The sequence below is a fragment of the Bombus flavifrons genome, chromosome 6 (assembly GCF_040668555.2).
Source record: "Bombus flavifrons isolate JBK064 chromosome 6, iyBomFlav1_principal, whole genome shotgun sequence".
NCBI classification, from domain to species: Eukaryota; Metazoa; Arthropoda; class Insecta; order Hymenoptera; family Apidae; genus Bombus; species Bombus flavifrons.
The window spans coordinates 965,001-983,471 of record NC_138447.1 but is presented as its reverse complement, the minus strand read 5'-3'; the positions used below and the strand labels follow the sequence as shown (position 1 = coordinate 983,471).

The window sequence follows — 18,471 nt, the reverse complement described above, 5'->3', positions numbered from 1 at the left end:
ATGTTCTTTGTTCGTAAACATTTACCTAATTTAGTTGCACACAAAAAAGACAAACAACCAGATATTTCTTAGCTAAAAGCCCCTGTTTTTTAACAAATTTCCAACGTTACATGACTAACCCGATATAATTAAATTAAGCTTGTACAAACAGATAGTAAACCAAGGACGATTATACAATCGTTACGTGGCCAATTAATTTTTTAATCTCTCCTCGTTCGCAATCGTTGGTGAATAGGTAATTAATTAGGATCTCCTAACTACCTTATACGTTAGTTAGCCATCTCGTCTAGAACCAATTTACCGAGCGGTGCGGTTCGTTAAATCACGCGACTCCCGCGGTTGCTCCGCGTTCCTTCAATAAAGATACGATCTTCCGAGTAATTAGACCCGTGGAAATGCTAAAAATTTCGAGAGCTTGGTAAAAAGCGTGACGGCGAGAAATGTCATTGCCAAGTCGAGGACATGATCAGACGTGAGCAAAATGTTATGTTATTCACTTGAGAATTATGAAGGTTTAATTACAAAGAACAACTAGGAATGAAAGTACTTGCTTGTTCTAATACAGGAACAGTAACGTATCTTCTTTATACAGGGTGGTTGGTAACTGGTGGTACAAGCGGAAAGGGGGTGATTTTACGCGAAAAAAGAAGTCGAAAATATAGAATAAAAATTTTTTTTTTTTAATTTTTCCATCGAGACAACAATCTACAGTGAGATCCGTTGTAACGTACCGCACGCGTAACGAGCGAAAATTCAAAGTCGATTTTCTCGAAAACAAAGCCTCAAACTTTTATTCTATATTTTCGACTTCATTTTTCGCGTAGAATCACCCCCTTTCTGCTTGTACCACCAGTTACCAACCACCCTGTATATATGCAGATAAAAAATTTGCGAAAAATATATTATTGTCGTATTAAAGATTAGACTCGTAAAGTGTCGTAGTATCATACGGAAAGACATTCAACTGTAAGAAAGGACGTAGCTCTGCCATCAAACACGAAAGTGTAAAATCTCTAACAACGCGACGAGGTTTTGAAGCCCCCAAGATAATTCTCCATACAACGATCTTCAAAAGACGCGACATCAATACTTTATTGCCACTAGCGATTGGAAGGCTATGAATAATTAATAATTACTCCTTTCGCTCTCCATAAAATCAAGAACTTGCATATTACCACAGTCTGGTATTATCTGACCCACTTTCTCATGCTGCGCGTCTGACTAATCGCTTAATACTTCGCTATTAAAGTTGACTTTATTTAAAATCCCCTGTCAACAATTGCCCATTGTCTTTTTCCTTATGTCCTTAAAGATAATCCTCTTTAATGGTTCCGATAGGAGTAACGCAAAATATCCGTTTCTTTTTCCTCCGCTATTTCAACCATCTACATTGACAAAATAAAGTACACTATGAATATCGTGCGATAATGTCCTACAGTTTCTAAAATGGAGAGAAAGAAAAGAAGAAAATATCCTAGCGAGCCGCTAGCGATTTTCCATTCAATGTTCAGCTACGGACGCCAGGAGAACGTCGGTAGACAGCGGCATCGTGGCGAATTTATGGGTCACGGTCGAACGAAAGAGAAGTTCGAGTCGTATTTTGCATCGTTCTCGTAATTTCCACGATTCGTGCACCCGCGAACTCATCCGACGCGTATAATTCCACTCGCTGAGAATTTGTCCCGCGATCGTTCGGAACGATGCACGTGCAATCGTAGTCGTAATAAGATAGGCTCTGTACAAGATCCTCTTGTCGCATCGCACGGCAAGCTGTGCTATGCCGCAAGCTCAGAAAAATCGCGTGCAATTTAAGCGTAGAGCGATAATTCGCACCTCGTGCCAGCCTTGAGGTGAACCCGGGGTTTATGACCACCGTTTCTTCATGGAAATGCACTTACGCGACCGAGATGCATGCCACGTACTTATGCGATTTCCATGAATGGAAAATGCGATAAGCCGCGCGTAGCGACGTTGCAAATACGACTTTTCTCTCGGTGCCGCATCACGTCTTCCTATTTTTAAACGGGTATAGGGAAAAGTTTAAGATTCTCGCGAAGCGAATGTGTGAGTGGTTATTTTTAAGGAGAGTCGTTTGTTTATTCGTTGCTTCGGTTGAAGATCTCCTTCGTGTATAAAATCGAAAAACATTCTGGTTTACGAGGTTAGAAATCGAGAGAAATGGTATCCGGCAGTGAGAAGTTAATCGAATTTATGGTCATTGAAAAAGTTTCGCGGTTCAACTGGGAATCGATCAGTGATTTAACTTTCGTTAAAGATTTCCTGGTTGATGTGTATCTGTACTAGTGCTCGTACACCAAAGTTCGTTTTGCTTGAATTGTCAATGAAATATGGTTGGATTTATTGCTCTTTTTATTACTCGCGGTAATTTCCGAATAAAAGTTGCCAATGTAAAGGTGTAAAAATAGTTTAAGAGGTTATTTTAATTTAAATGTTTCCAAGCAGATTCCAATGAGTACAGAATAATTCGTGTATCGTTTTTTTTTACTAATTCCTTAAAGCCAATGAAATATATCATCGACCTTTTCCAATACTGATTTGCACGATCTACTCTTTACGGTTTTTAACGACAAATATTTATACAACTTCATGAATCAGCATGTACAAAACGTTTTGTACTTCTAGACAAATTCCGTACGCTTTATGCGTGGTTCGTGCAATCGATACTTATGTTCTCGAACTTTCTGTTGCCGCCGATCACGAACGTTCATGAATTTTAATCGAAACTCGAATCGGAAAATACGGAGATATCGTGCGAACACAATCGGAATGCCAGGCGAATTTGATTCCGTATTGCACGTGAACGCGGCAACGGCTATCTTCGACGCGAACACGCACATAAGTTTCGTTGCCATTTTGTGACTCTTTTACGTTGGTCCAAAGGATCGTTAATACGCCTCTTAACGACGAAGGCCTCAATGATATACGTCGCGGATCTATCGAACGAACGCCTCGTGTGACCATTTTTCCAGAAACGCGTTCGGATAATTCTGGTGATTCGTCGAAGATTTGCTCGAAGCGTAGAAATAACCACGCGAAAACACTTGCCCGCCAGCACAATTGCATAATTATCTCTCGAATGCGGTGCCATTCGAGCAGAGAGAGTCAATCGCACGTGAAAATAAAATACGTTTCAAAAATTTCTAGATTAGTTGTATGTTTATGGTTACCGGTAGGTGAATTCGGATAGCTTTAACAGCATCTCTGTTTCTTGCGACAAAATACGTTGAAGTCGCGTTGAGTTTGGAATTTGGTGAATGATACTTTAAATAACTTGAAATAGCTTGAATAGTTAAACAACTAGCAACTGTAGTTGCACCGAGTTCGTGTACGATATTGGGTATAATAAATGGAAAATATTTTAATGGTAGCGGAAGGCATTTATTGAAAAAATGTAAGAATGAGACATATAAAAATATATAAGGAGCTTTAACAAATTTGGAATAGAATACTTGAATAAAAATAAAATCGATCTGTGAAATTTTAGACATTTGCGTAGTACAAAAGCGTGAACAGAGGAAGAACTCCGACATGCGCTACTTAATGTTCAAATTACAACTTATCTTGTTTCCGAGAATTCCCATGCTGATACTCTCAATACACTATGTTTTGTTTATACTCTTGGAGAAAGGAAGCTTCCATCCGACGAGATGATTCAGTTTCTCGCCACGACTGGTGCAACGTGTACGGACGGTTCTTTAGCCTCGAAAAAATTAAATGACACAGCATCTACCTCTATCAGAAACGCTAGTTATATTTTACAAAAAAATACTTTTGCAATATACCATAGTAGATCCATCGAATCGAGTAATCGATCGCGTCTTCCAGTGCGAATTTTCGGCTGCAACCACCGCTGGATGAATTCCTCTCGGCGTGAAAGTAGTTTGCAATCAGCATTCCCGAGACGAGCATCCCAAAAGAATCGAGTTATACGCAACACGCGCGACGCACGGGAGCGTACCTCGAGGTACCTCGCGCCAACGATCGCGCGTGTGTCCGTGCAACGAATGCTGTCGCAAGTAAGTGGGTCACGTTGTGTGACCAGGCTGAAGGATATCGTGGGTACCTGCGTTAGACATCGCCGTCGGCTAATGAAACAGCGACAGGTAAGGAACATTCATTTCTACAACATTCGTTTACTGGGTATACAATATTTAACATAGATACACATTCCTAACTAATACTTTTCAATAGCATTAAAAACCGTTTTCTAGAACACAGCCAAGTACTTAGTTTCGAAAGAATTCGTTTAACAGCCATTCACTAAAACTTCGTATATTTGTGTCTTAAGGAACAGGAAAACGTAACACCTTACGTTACGAGTTTATAAGCCTAAGTATGATGAAACAGTTTCTAATAAGGATGCAATCGTAGTTACGGTTGCTTCAGCCGCGTAAGATCGATAGATCGAGGACAATTACCCGGTAGTACGATTCACTTTGCCAAACGAAAGTCTCTCGGAATGATACTTGGTACTACCAAGCCCAGGTCCCTTCGAACACTTTCTACTTTCATCGACTACGTTATCGATGACTCATAGAAACCGTTTGACTTCGATATTGTCACGACCGCCACTACCAACAGAGAACCGTGGAAAAACGATTTAATTCGAATATGAAGCCATTCATCGATAAACGCTTTTCATTTGCTTGCTTTTTAAAGCAGATTCCTTTTATAAAACTTTTTACGGAACATGGGCTTGATCAAATCGAAACTAAACAATTAACATTACAATTAACGTGCAATTTGAATAATAAACAAGAAATGTAGTCACGGATAAACAAAGAAGAGCAAGAAATGTGATTGTGTTTGTTCGTGTGGACAGTTTGATGTGTCTGGGAACATTGAGTTTCTCTGCTTCTGAGAAAGTGATTCCATTTTTTGCGTAATCATACTTTACCTTGGTTTCCGTTCAACCTTATCACGTCATTGCGTTTCACTTAATTGACTGGAAGATCAGTGAAAGCGCGGAGAGTAAATTACTTAATGGCTTAATGGATTCGAGTGTTCGCTATGCATATACACCACTCCGATTACGAGTACATTCTAAGTTAAAGTTAACTGCCGTAAAATCGATTTCACGACTTATTTATTTGCGCTCTTGCATTTAAAAAATTTAGGAACACGATGATATACGGCATTCTTATATAATCTAATAAATATGTTATTCGTTTAAATTATCTTATGATCACTTCTTCAAACTGTGTATCATATTTTCTAAACAATTCCTTCTATTATTTCACTCTTTATTATAGTTAGTAGCTATTAGCGCTCTGCTAGAGACTGTCATGCTTCTTATTGTGATGTTGAAAGTGAGAATTTCATAAAACGCTGTTACAACGAGTGTTTCACTTTATGAACTTGTTGTGTTAAATGCTTATCTCTGAGGTAACTATGACGTACTCGTAATATTTAGACGCGGTCTAACATTTTGAAAATTGCGGCGAATTTTCACTTGCATAATCTTACTACTATTTCTTAAAATTAGAAACTATCACTTGTGTTAAACTTACTTACTGATACCGCTTAAATATCTCTAAAACTAAAACTTTCAAACTCCTATAAATTTAGGAAAAGATTAAGTAAAACGGTTAAGATGCTTTATTAAATAAGATAATAAGAGTACTTCACCGGTTATCCTTGTATGCTTCCAATCTGAAGAATCATTCCCGTCCTATGTCTCGTACCCACAAAAATTGTACAAAATTAGTCTCTGTGAAACGAAGGTCGTAATTAATTGTCTAATGATCATTTGGCCGCGTTTAATCACGGTCGGGAACATATCGCGAAGTCTGCAACTAAGTGCTGCTGGTTTTATCGATTCAAGATAACGGCTACGACGGGTGCAACGAAGATTTACAATCGAGAACATCGAAGAGACTTTAACACTGAGTACCGGAGGGTGGAACGAATCAGCAGCCACGAAGGTGGAACGATAAATCTGTGCACAGATAACTGGACGTTTAGCTTCCAGATTCTTCAAAGCAATAACGATTCAAGCACGACATGAAATTTAGCGAAGGACACTCGTGCGTAAGTGCACGTGATTCATTTAGGTATTCATTCGTTTGTAAGATTGGAGGTCGAAGATTCAACTAACTGATAACAGATTTTTATGAGTATTCAGTTATAAACTACTTTGCGCACTACTCTAGGAAATGTAACAGAGCTCTCCAAAGAATTATCGTTGAAAGTATTTTCAAGAACCTGCGACTTTCCAATCTTTCCCGCCTATGATCACCCACCCATGACTACGCTCGACTATCGATAATAACCATTAAAAGAAAGAGATATACCGTGATTCCTTAACCAGATACAAAACATACCCACTTAAGTTTCACCGGAATAACAATCAAAACCTCGGCGAACTGGAGCGTGAACTTGGTTCGTGTTCCATATAATTTTCGAAAAAATTCTTCGCCTTAGCATCCAGCTCGCTAAACACGCGATGTAATTTCCTACGGAGGTGGTAGTTGCGATCGATCGACTGTCACGGGCCGCGTGTTCTAGGGCCGCGAGTTTACGGCCATGAACTTCCTCCTGACGACGGGCATCCTTGATCGTGGTCCCCGATTCATCTTTTATGGTCGCCGGTTGTCTGAATGAAAAGTGAAAAGCGGACGTCGTGGGAGCAGCGGAAAGGTACCGTTGGCATACATATTTGTATCGGAGAAAGTCGCCGCTCTCTCTCCCTCTCTTTCTCTCATGGTTTCCTCGTAGCTGCATCTACATAATATCGATGCATTAACACCTTGCATAACTCAGACTCGTAGTATTAATCATCCCATTATGCGACCGTCTCATAGAGACGGAGGTATGTATGTACGTTGCGTCGCAGCCGACGCTTTTCACGCTTAGCGTGTAACGCCAACTCCGTATTCGCGGAAAATCATGCGATGGAAATCGATACTGTTGGTGGAATGTGAGAGTAGGAGTCGTAATGAAATATTTCGGATGTGAAAATTTTAACATCGCATCGCGGCTCTCTGATGCATACATATTTTGTTATTAAAACGAAATGGTTCTGATTGCCCCAATAAACGTGTTTTATTATTCATAGCAGTAGAGATTAAGCGATAGGATTAGCTAGCTGCGTATTTTTCCAAATTCCATACGAGCAACGAATCGTTTCGCTTTATTCACGATCCCGCATGCTTTTATATTTTCTTTTGACCCCTTTGTAATGCAAATAATGGTATGCGATTCTCATAACGGAATAAAATTATTTCACCGTAAACTTTCAAACCAATCAAATCTTTATAGAATAGATTTGCATCTCTAAGCGACAAGCGCTTATGGAACGCGTCTATGTAGGTCCAATTAACGAAACCAATCATGTATATATCTTCGTCAACGTTTTATAGATGAAAATTGCATTAGAAGAAAGATAAGAACAGGACGTAAGAAACACGTTATTTATATTTCCAAGCACAAACGATATGTACGATTCAATGAGTAATAAATAATGATACTTCCAATAACCGCTTTTTCCGTGACAAGATAATTGCCCTCAAAATCCGTCGGCCCGTTGAGCGCAGACTGTCATACGGAAAAGGCATGATTTGTCATGAGAGACTATGCGGACCGTTAAAGTAGAAGTTGTTATGTTCGCGGCTTCGTTTCGGCGAGTATGAGGCGGTTAAATTACGGTTTCTACGAGAAGCAGATGAACGGTAACGCCTCCGTGAGGATTCCGTCTGGCAGAGAATCACGAAGGATCAAGCGATACTTCTTCTGGTGGAAAAAGGACAGCATTATCATCGACAGTTGCTCGCAACGGTACCTACTACACAGGCAATGGAAAATTTCTTCGAGATGACCCAACCTTTTTTTCTTTTGAGCGATCTCTGTATCAACAGCGCTGATGCCACGATACTGGGAGTGTAGAATTCGACGTCCGCAATATGTATATACACGGTACACTAACTCGCAGGTATGATTTCTGGATCATGCGGTCAATTAGATAATGTTTGTTAGCTTGTACAAACTACAGATGAGTAAGAAATAGGATTAATTGGAATTTGATCATTGCATCAAGAACGAGAAGAATTAGGATTATTAATACGATATTCATCAAAGTGTGATTGATAAGTCACGAATAATTTAACGAAGTGTTTGTGCACTGTGCAAGTTTTAAAGAAAATCGATATTAACTTGAATTAATGATATAACGATGCTGTGAAATTTTACGTAATCCTCGCGCAGCCACGTGTAATTGTCGCAGCGTGAACGGTTTTAACGAGAGTCAAGGTCTCTTGGTGAGCAAAAATAAATTCCAGTCGAACGGATCAGAATTACTACCATTCGCTAATTAATTTGTACTAGGTCCGTTAGCATAATGGCTTCGATTCGTTTAGGAATCTCTGGGTCTGATTTAACCGACTTTTGTGTTTCACTTTATCGCTTTTGAAGATAAAGTTGATAATTTCGTAAGGCGGAAAGTAATATTTTATGCTCAGGATCCATGATAATTATATAGATACTATTAAGTATCTAAGCAATATATCAAACTACAACATATAACAATTAATGGTATTGATATTTAAAACTACACATAATACTTTCATTGTGTATTAATATAACATTGAGGAACACTTGTTTTGTATTCATATTCACATTGGTGAATAAAAAGCACTTTACAGTTCTCTGAAATTCATAAATCTTCGTATATGCGTATCAAAGTCGACCATTCAATCCTCCGAATCAGCGAATTGTATTTTAAACAGAAAGTTTATAATTTATAACATCCTCCATACTTTTCCAAGGTTGCCTGTCCATTAAGTCTTTTTACGCGATATGTATTCGGTATCGGTAACAAGTGCACCCGCGAGGTGGAAAGAAGGGCCTCGGTTCAGCGATCACAGCGGAAACTGTCGCCGTTCGTTCACGCGAGATCCATTCACCGCAAGTGTAACCGTTTCACTTTTATAAATTATCACTATTGCGATCAACCGAAACCTGTTGTTGCTCCGCATTTTTTATCCCGATCTGATTTTTAGTCTTTCGTTAGAATCTGTGTGAGATTGCAAGAGAAAAAATGTATGTCGAGTAAACCGAGTTTTGTAACAGCGAAGTTAGGAATTTTTTTAGGATTTCGTGTTATAGCGCGAGCGTTATTATTATTTGTTCTTATTCGAACTGTTTCTGCAATTTTATGCAATAGTGCGATCAGTTCTGCTCATCTCGAAATGATAATTGGACCTTACATCAAATTTCAACAGGAGTCGAAATTAAAACTCGTGTTTCAATTATAATTTCTTATTTCAGAAATGCGTTGGTTTCGTGGCCACGCCGAGGCGCCAAGACTTTTAAGCTTAAGTCCTCTTCAAGCTGATGAAGACCTTGACGGAGCATCTTACCACTTTCATGCCACGTCTCAGTACAGAGGTAAGAATCGTGAGAACCATCGATACAATTACCACATTGCTAAGAACAACACGTGTCGTGAATTTTCATAATGCGAATTACAATCATATTCTGATGTTAATTAGCGACTGATCGAGTCTCGAAATCAAACGTAATTTATAATCAATACCTACCTACATATACCATATGTTTTTCGAATAAAAATCTTCAATGTAGATATTAAAATATATAAGTTTCCAATTAATAAATTATTAAAATAATAATTAAAATATATAGAACAACATAAATTCCAGTTACATTCGCATGCTTTACCTTTAATTATATTCGTATACTGCATACTAATATATCAAGTATGCCTCTTGACATATGCGATTCCATCCCAACAGCTTGGTTTATTACGCTTCGAAATTGCTCATTTGGAATTTGAACTTAAGTCGCCTGTCGATATTGCATACGATTGTTCACTCTAATGCCGCGTTATTAGCTAAGATCATTGGGAAATTGCACGCAAATTGAGTCCATACCATCAGAATTTCATTTCAGGAATAGTTATTACTACTCAAAGTTGCGTTACACGAACACTCGTGTAATAACATGTAAAAAAGTCTCATTGTTTCACGTATTTTTCTATGAACGTTAATTCGTGTGATAGTACGGAATACCATTTTGTTGATATAGTAACAAGTGTGTTTTATGACGTCGTCATAATCGTCACGACGTGTGCCGCTTCACCAAAGTCGCTTTCGAAAGCAAAGAAACTTTGCATAGCCTCGTTACCTATGTGAGAGTCTCTTTTTACGAACCTAGTCTGTATTCGGTTACGAAAAAGGAGAGATTTACCTCGTTCGCCACGATGAACTCAGCAACGCACATTGCACGCGCTGGAAAATGCGTTAATAAGCTTAATAATCCGACAATTTATAATAATATTCATTGCATAGAAATTACAAATTGCAATTGTGATTCTTATATTGTATTTCTTCTGGATGTCGGCTTGAAGTTATTTGTCGCTCGAAGGGTTTTGAAATTATTCAGTACGGTACTTTTAATGATAGAAAATTTGTAACGTGTCAACATGGCAGATAAGGTTTTCTTTATTCAGTCTACATGAAATAGAAGAACAGTCGCTTCTGCAACTCTTCTGAGTCCTGAATGACTTTAATTTCTTAATTAACTTTATTGTATATATATGAATATAAGATATTAAGATATATATATATATATATATCTTACATATATATCTTGCGATAGTCACCTGCTGGAATTTTTTGGACAACATTGGATTACGATTATTTGAAGAATCCCATACCTAACAGACTTATCTACAAGGTTAGAGAAACCTTACGTCGTTGGCGAATTAATGCAATTAATCGTGACGATAACACAAGATAATGATGGGATTAGTAGGCGCGTTTCTTTGTGTAAAAGCGATGAGGTTGTTAATTTACATATGTATATTTACGTAGCCGACGAACGCACACCTTTACCGGAAACCACAATGTTAGTTAGCGCGCTTCTATGAACAACTGTGTTAATAGCATTGTGGTTTTTGACGGTAATATACGGTCAACTTATTACTATTTTTGCGACAGTCTCGTTAATTTTTGTAACCAGAATGCTTGGTTCGCGTTAGTTGGTGCCACAACACTTTCTAAAGACTAACAACCTTCTCTCGTCGATTATAAGAAAGGAAACGGCTGCATTTTGCGAAGTCAGCTCGCATACTAGACAAAAACCTCGTGGCATTACTGGCCGACATCAACTCTGCGGTGTTACGTAGACGTTAACGGGTTTCTTCGCGGCAAAAACGACTGGTGGTTAAAGATTTCGTAATTGTGTGTTGTTTGCAGGGAAACTGCAAATTATTTAAATCACCGTTGAGAAAATGCTGGAAAAATTTTGTGGCGTCGGGTCACGCGTTACGAACGTTACGTAATACGTGTACATAGCCTAAAGAATTGCAGCATCATTTACTACGTTATCTTAATATAGTTTCTTATAGATACTAAAGTCTTTTTACAGAAAAAGAAGGATCGAATACTACTATCTAATAGTAATACTATCTAAATCAAGCATCTGTCAAATAATGTTTTGTAGTTTATCCTGTGTAATTTATACTGTTTCCTGAAACACAGGTTATCACATTACAGACAATTATGTAATTGTTACATATCAGTATCCAGAATTTCAATTTTGCACGACAGGAAGTAAGCTTTAATAGTTTCGTTTTAATCGAGTTGCCGCTTGCATCGAGTGAAATCGCATTTGTTTCCTTTTCTAGTAGTTCGTCGTATTACATTTGCCGCAAAATTGATCCTTTCTTTCTTTTGTTGTGAAACTCTTTCTCCAATCCCATCGAACAACTGAAAGGTCTATTTACCGTGCAACTCCTAACTTCGCTCTCTATCATTATCATCGATACTCGAGAAACATACTAGATATCGAGTGAAGCATACTTCCTGCAATTCGCTAAACATACTCTAGCATTTCATCCCAACGGAAAAATTTACCGCTTCAAGCATTTATGTAACTTAATTTATATTATGAAATTGTTCCCTTTATATTCGTTACGTGTAATATTAATCTTCGCAGTCAAAGTTCTTCGTAACATTATTTGGATGCGTACTTTTATATCGTTACAAAATATATCAATTCATAATATTACGTTATTCGTCGACGAAATACTACTGTAAAAAGAAATATCAATACATAGTTACTAAAAATTCTGTTTCAATTATTTTATGTTTAAAGAGGTAATTATTCATTTCCCATAGAGATTGTAAAGAGAAAGGAATTAATTTATCGCTTATATGTACAATGTATTTAACGGTATCAATAGCAACCAAAAAACGCCATTTTCAAAACATTTAATTTATGAAAATATTTTATTGATTCATTTATGTAAAATTTGTTACATACTTCCGATCCCCCATCCGTTAGTTCTTCGACTGGCTAATTTCCTCGGTTCGTGCGACTATTTTTATTTCTATCACCCGAGCAGAGTACTCGTGTGAATTGCTCATACGGGATGTCCTGCCTTCCACACATCCTGCACGACGCCGTCTTAGGCCTGCGTTCAAACTCATATAACGTCATGCTTCGCAGAAGCATCATTTTCGTCGCGACTGTCGCTGTTAAACGAAGTTTCAAGTTGTAACGCGTCGCATGCGCTTTGTGCTCGTTGAATAAAGATCTATCGTTTCCTTAAAAGGATGACTAACGTTTGGTGCGACAGACTGTTATACGTGGACCATTCGAAGAGGATCGTAGACATCCAGCAATTTTTAAAATGTAATTCGCATTGTCGTGTAATCTGTTAAACAGATTTTGAATTTTCCAAAATGAATTTTTAAGTGTTCGTTTCGACGTTGGTTGTTTCTGAAGTGATTCATCGAACGTGACCAAGAGTGATTTTATCGTTGATGACAACAGTTAATTGTAATTCTTGACAGTGTCAAATATAGCTTTACATTTTGAACAATTACGTTGTGAGCTTTTTAAAAAAAGATCATTTTTGTAACGAAATAAATTAGCATTTGTAAAGAATAATTTTGCATTAATGCAATATTGAGTTTTAGTTGTGCTGTGAGTCTTCAAAGTAGTTTGCCTTGTTTTTTGATAAAAAATTGTAATTCAATACTTTCATGAACTTTTATTGTTAATGTATATGATTGATAAATAAATGTGTCATGATAGTTTATCAATTTGATTAATAAACAAGTACAACAATTATAGATATTCTACACATCTTGTACATTTACCATTCAAAATCTTAAGATCAGAACTTTTAAAGCAAAGTCAGCTTGATAATTACATCGAGGTGCAAATAATACTGATAAACGTTTCATGAACGTTATGAATATGATAAAGAGTAATATGAAGAATTCTGAATAACTTTACCCGAGAAAGAAACCTCTGAAATAAAGAGTTTCCAATATTCGATTTTAATCATTTTTGTTTAATTGAATAATTTTAAACAAACATTTGTCTATTTTTCATCGTCCCTTCGTAGATTTGTCTCCGGTGCGATGGGCTCGCCGAAAATCGTCGAGCTCGGAATCGGAACGAAACTGCTACAACGTGCAAACATCGAAAGTGACCACCGAGCGGAGTCCCACCAAGAAGAATAAGAAAAGAATTCAGCAGGAGAGGCGGAGAGTCTGCGAGAAACGGAATCCTCTTTTGGATCGTGTAAAGAACGCCAGACTAAGCTTCTTCAAGGATCGAGATTCCGACGACGAAGACCAGGAAGAAGCCGAAGATCCGGAGAAGTCGCAGCTTCGTTCTATGTGCGAATTGGACCAACGTGGCCTAACTAGAAACGAATTTCGTAGATCTGTCTGCGAGTCTGATTTGAAAGAAATTATCGAAGAAGAGAAAACTCAGGCGAAGAGGAAAAGACGTTCGAAATCACAAACCAGATTGCCTTATCGAAAGCAGCAAGAAGAACGCTTCTCTTTCGTAGGTTTTCGACAGTCTGCTGGCCAAAAGGTAGGAAACTTACCTAAAGATGTCAACCAGGAAAGCGCTGCTCAACAGAATCGCAAATGGCGGAAGAGCAAAGAGTTCTTTCAGGATCATCAGACACCTAAACGATCGATGGATCACGTTTTGGAAGGTTCTACCAGCCGTCTGGAAGACCCATCTTTCAAAGATGGTACTCAATTCGATAGCATAACACCATCGAGCTGTTTAGCCGCTAAGTTTCGAGCAATGCAGGACAGGTACCTAAAAAGTTCCACTAGTAAGATAATAGCGAAAATCTACAAGAAGGAAGGTAAAGACAAAGAAAGACGAAGACTGAGAAGCTTTTCGTACGGTACTCTGCCAGGCCTCGAGGAACTCAGGACAAATCCGCTTTATGAAGAACAAGATCAGGATGATAACGATTCTGGGATTCTGGATAACGACTCTGCTACCAGCTCTTTGCTCGACGACAGGTGCAGCAGCAGCGCTTCCGGCTTGTTAACTGCTCTCAATGATTCGTCCCTAAATTCTCCGCCTCAGCTACCACCGAGAAAACCTTCTTCCTCTATCGTAGATGTAGAGAGAACTTCGAGGCTGTTTTCTACCCTGGATATCCACTGCAGCAGAAATGAGGGCAGGCGTTGCGGGAGGAATGCGTCCGAAATGAATACTCTCGAGGACTCTCCCGGGCAGATTTGTCAAGCTGCGAACAACGAACTGATAGATCGACAGGATCGTGATGGTTCTAAGTCGCCTGAGGAAAAAGATGTCATCGAGAGGCTCGACGGTAAAGGTTCGTTAGGATCGGAGAACTATCAGACTAGCAGACTTTCAGTTATCAGAAACAGACCTTACACTACTGAAAACATCGTCGTGAAGCTCCCTAGGGAAAGTTCCGATCAGTGTTTAGGTATCTTCATCGCGAAGACAGCGGAGTCCAGTCCAGGTTACTTGGTGGCACACGTAGTACCCAATGGTCTGGCTGATAAAGAGGGCACCTTGAGGATAGGTGACGAAATCTTGATAGTTAATGGAAAAAGACTGCGAGGATTAAGTATGGTCGAGGCTAGAAAGATTCTTGGAAGCGGGAATGGTCCTGGCGACGTGGACATCGTTGTCTCAAGGTATTCCGCCGTAGACCAATCCCCGAAAAAACTGACAGAGAGCAGCGTAGATTACGAGAACGTTCACATGGAAAATGGTCACGGAGTTATAGTCGAGAATTCACCTAGTACGCACTTTAGAAAGCATCAAACGAAGCATCATCGAGATAGAAAGAATGAATGCAACAGATCCACTTCTTCGGATAAGACTATCGTGAGTGTGGACAATGGCGGATCGCAGAGCGTTTCAAATTTTTGTACACTGCCAAGGAGACCTAGGAACACTGTTTCGACGTTCTTGACAGTCGTGTTTCAGAAAGGTCCTGGGAAAAAATCGCTGGGATTTACTATCGTGGGTGGAAGCGACAGTCCTAAAGGAAGCATCGGTGAGTGATTTACTTGTAATTTATATACCACTATCGATACTGTTGACTCTTATCAATCCTTTGCAATTTCTTGCAACGTGTCAGTGATACAAGGTGTATCTAACAAAAGGTGGGGGGAGGGGATATATATGAGATGAAAATATATGTTCAGATTTCTACTAGTTAAACGATATCCATAATTATAATTGTATCTTTTGCAATGTCTCCATTTGTGCGTTTCGCAGATCCGTGTATCATCTATAAAAGAGCATTTACATTATTTTCTAGTTTAAATAGATTAATCTGTAATCTATGGTATTTTTTATTATAAAATTTACAGTAACAGAGTTTGCCTGGAGATAAATTATTAATACCTGTATTTTGATATACTAATAAACTAATATATAGCAATTAGGTATTAGTGTAGAAGTATGCTTGTTAAAGACTGTTATAACATTAACTTTAATTATAATTAACGTGCTATTTACTTTAGCATTCAGATGCAGTAAAAATAGATTAACAATTATTATCTAATATATAAGGTAACATCGTTACTATTCGTTGTGGAGTACTATTATATCATAACATATCATATCACCAGTAAATTAATTAATATTTAATTGGTTTGAAGATATTATGCGGAACATTATCTATTCTAATATTTTAGCACAAATTGCGGTCAGTACATTAAGGAAAGATAAATAATTCGTTTTACAATTGTCTCATTAAAATATTCTTAAATATTAACATTACAAACGGCATCCAATTACAAAACGATATAAGATCTGCTGTAAGTTAGTTAGTACGATTAAATTGAAAAAATCTCGGTATTTTATTTAACAAAGACGCTTTAAACTTTTAACAAGACTAACCCCATGTTAAAATCCTATAAAATGTCTTTGTAAATATATTTATATTTATATATATATATATATATATATATATATATATATATATATGTCGGAGATGAAAGGACATCGGAGTCTTCCCTTTGGAACCCCGAGAAAATCCCTTAACACCGTAATCTAGATTCTATCATAGGCGTAATTAAACAATTGTCGTCTTTCGATCCGATTGTATTTGTTCAAGATTTGTGATAATGAGCTTGGGCTCGAGGCGATAGCCAGTCGCCGAACGTAGCCGCGGTCACGGGATGAACGCTTTGCCTAACAAAGGTATGAAGTAATTCTATAGCTCTCCTTAAAAGAAATATCTCTGGCAACACACGACAGTAAACATTCCAACGGTCTCTGTCCCGTGGCCACACGCAGTCCCTATTCTTCGAGTAAGATGATTGCCAGATGTCGATGTGTCTCCACAGTACGTGATCAGCTAGCCCGAGAGCCGTTATAAACACTAAGATCTAGTTACCTAAAGTCCTTCAAACAGATAAACAGTCTTTGTCCCAACTACGGGAAGATAGGGGAGATCTATTTCTTTCAACGAACGGCGTCTCCCACTAGCAACTTTCCCTCGAGGGCGGCTAGCATCTTTTCTAACCACCGATATGGAGATTGACCAATTAGCAGCAACGTTAATTTCCCTTACTTTCTGAACGAAGACTATCCTCGACGAATCCGATGATCTCGTGTCCTTAGACACACCCCATCATAGTTTTCCTCTGCAGCATCATCGCGACGAAAAGTCATTCTCTCGCGAGATCGTATTAGCGACTTACTTAGCGTCTGTACGCTCGGTGGATATTCCCCGTTTTAACAAAGAGTCCGACTTAGATTTTGCGGGCACGTTCATCCATCACCCCGTCGACCGCGGATTCGTTATTGAACCTAGGATCATTATCATTAGTTTCTCGAGTGTCTAATTGCCACGGTTGCTTGTCCAATTCTATAATAATCGTATCTGCACTAGTCAATGTCTTCTGTATTGCTTATGGACAATGCGTAAACCAAACGACGATTCGTTTCACGCCCCTAATCCTAATTCCAATGTAAACCCGACATATATATATATATATATTTATATTTAGAATTGTAAACGCGTCTCAAACTTTAAATGCGATTATATGTATCAGAAACTTCCAAACATCAACGTTTTCATCGTTTCTTAAAATTATTTGTATTTAAAGAAAAACTTCCAATCGTTAACCAGAATGATTAATATCAATTTAATCAATTTAAAGATAAACAGAAAGATTTCAAACTTAGCGATTAGAGATTTTAAATACTCTTAAAATTCAACCTTCTCTACGTTCTTTAACAGCTTCAATATTCAGAAACAAAATAACTTTATAAATCTTTCGATATTAACATTATCATATCGTTTAACACGACTCCTTAAAATCTTTACAATGTACTTCGAACTTTTAACACGATAAAACATCTTAATAATTTTCAATATCGAAATCTTTTCAACATTAAAATAGCACTTGAAACATTCAACAAAATCCGTTCGTCTTTACTTTTTCACTAGTATAAATTAATTCTGTATAGGTTTTAAATGAAAAAACCATATATTAGATATTTTTTTAATTATTATTCAAGAAATTAATTAGGTCAAATTTTATTTAAAAAGTTATAAGAATTTTAATTTTGTCATACAACACTGAGATAATATTTTACTTACGACATGCATTAGAAATAAAAAATTAAATAGTGCAACATGATTTCTACCATTCATAACATTTCGAATTGAGAGAGCTCCACTCTTATGATCCATCAACCCTTCGCCGTGATCTAATCTCGATATGGAAAGAACTCAATGCTCGAGAAAACATTTTCAAACCTCGCAATAAAGATATTCCGACGAAGATTGCTTCTTATCAAAGTTTGTAGAAGGCTGCTTCGGGTTTTATCACGAAGCGTTGCTTGTACTCAGGGCCGCGTATTTGGGGAGGGTCGATTCGCAAACAAGCAGAAATAGCGATGGATCAAAACTTTTGCTTAAGAACTAGAAACACCGGCGGTTTTCTCGCATAACGTCGCTCGACCGCCGTATGGCGCTGCTTGTCGATAAACTACCTCCGCGTGTATACAAGCAGTCTCGAGTTTTACGCGCTCGTTACATTACAAGGCGAATGCGTTCCAATCTGCGTTTCGTACGCATCGGGAATACCGGCCTTCCAGTTGTTTTACATTCATGTAAGATCAGCCGCGTACATGGATGCGATGCAGTTCGCTTCTTGAACGATGAAA

At 38.0% G+C, this 18,471-nt stretch overlaps 1 protein-coding gene across 5 annotated transcripts in view; it reads left to right on the top strand.

Annotated features, from left to right (window-relative positions):
* Positions 1 to 18,471, top strand: part of LOC138180529 (uncharacterized) — a 42,893-nt gene that overhangs the window by 22,721 nt on the left and 1,701 nt on the right. For 2 of the 5 annotated variants that reach the window (XM_069114464.1, XM_069114465.1), the window contains exons 2-4: positions 3,847 to 4,124; positions 9,286 to 9,405; positions 13,397 to 15,340. In XM_069114464.1, the coding sequence (XP_068970565.1) occupies positions 9,288 to 9,405; positions 13,397 to 15,340 (2,062 nt within the window). In that variant the 5' untranslated portion in view covers positions 3,847 to 4,124; positions 9,286 to 9,287. Of the gene's footprint in view, positions 1 to 3,846; positions 4,125 to 9,285; positions 9,406 to 12,526; positions 12,676 to 13,396; positions 15,341 to 18,471 lie in introns of those variants that run through there. The other 3 variants (XM_069114463.1, XM_069114466.1, XM_069114467.1) reach the window with 2 other exon arrangements.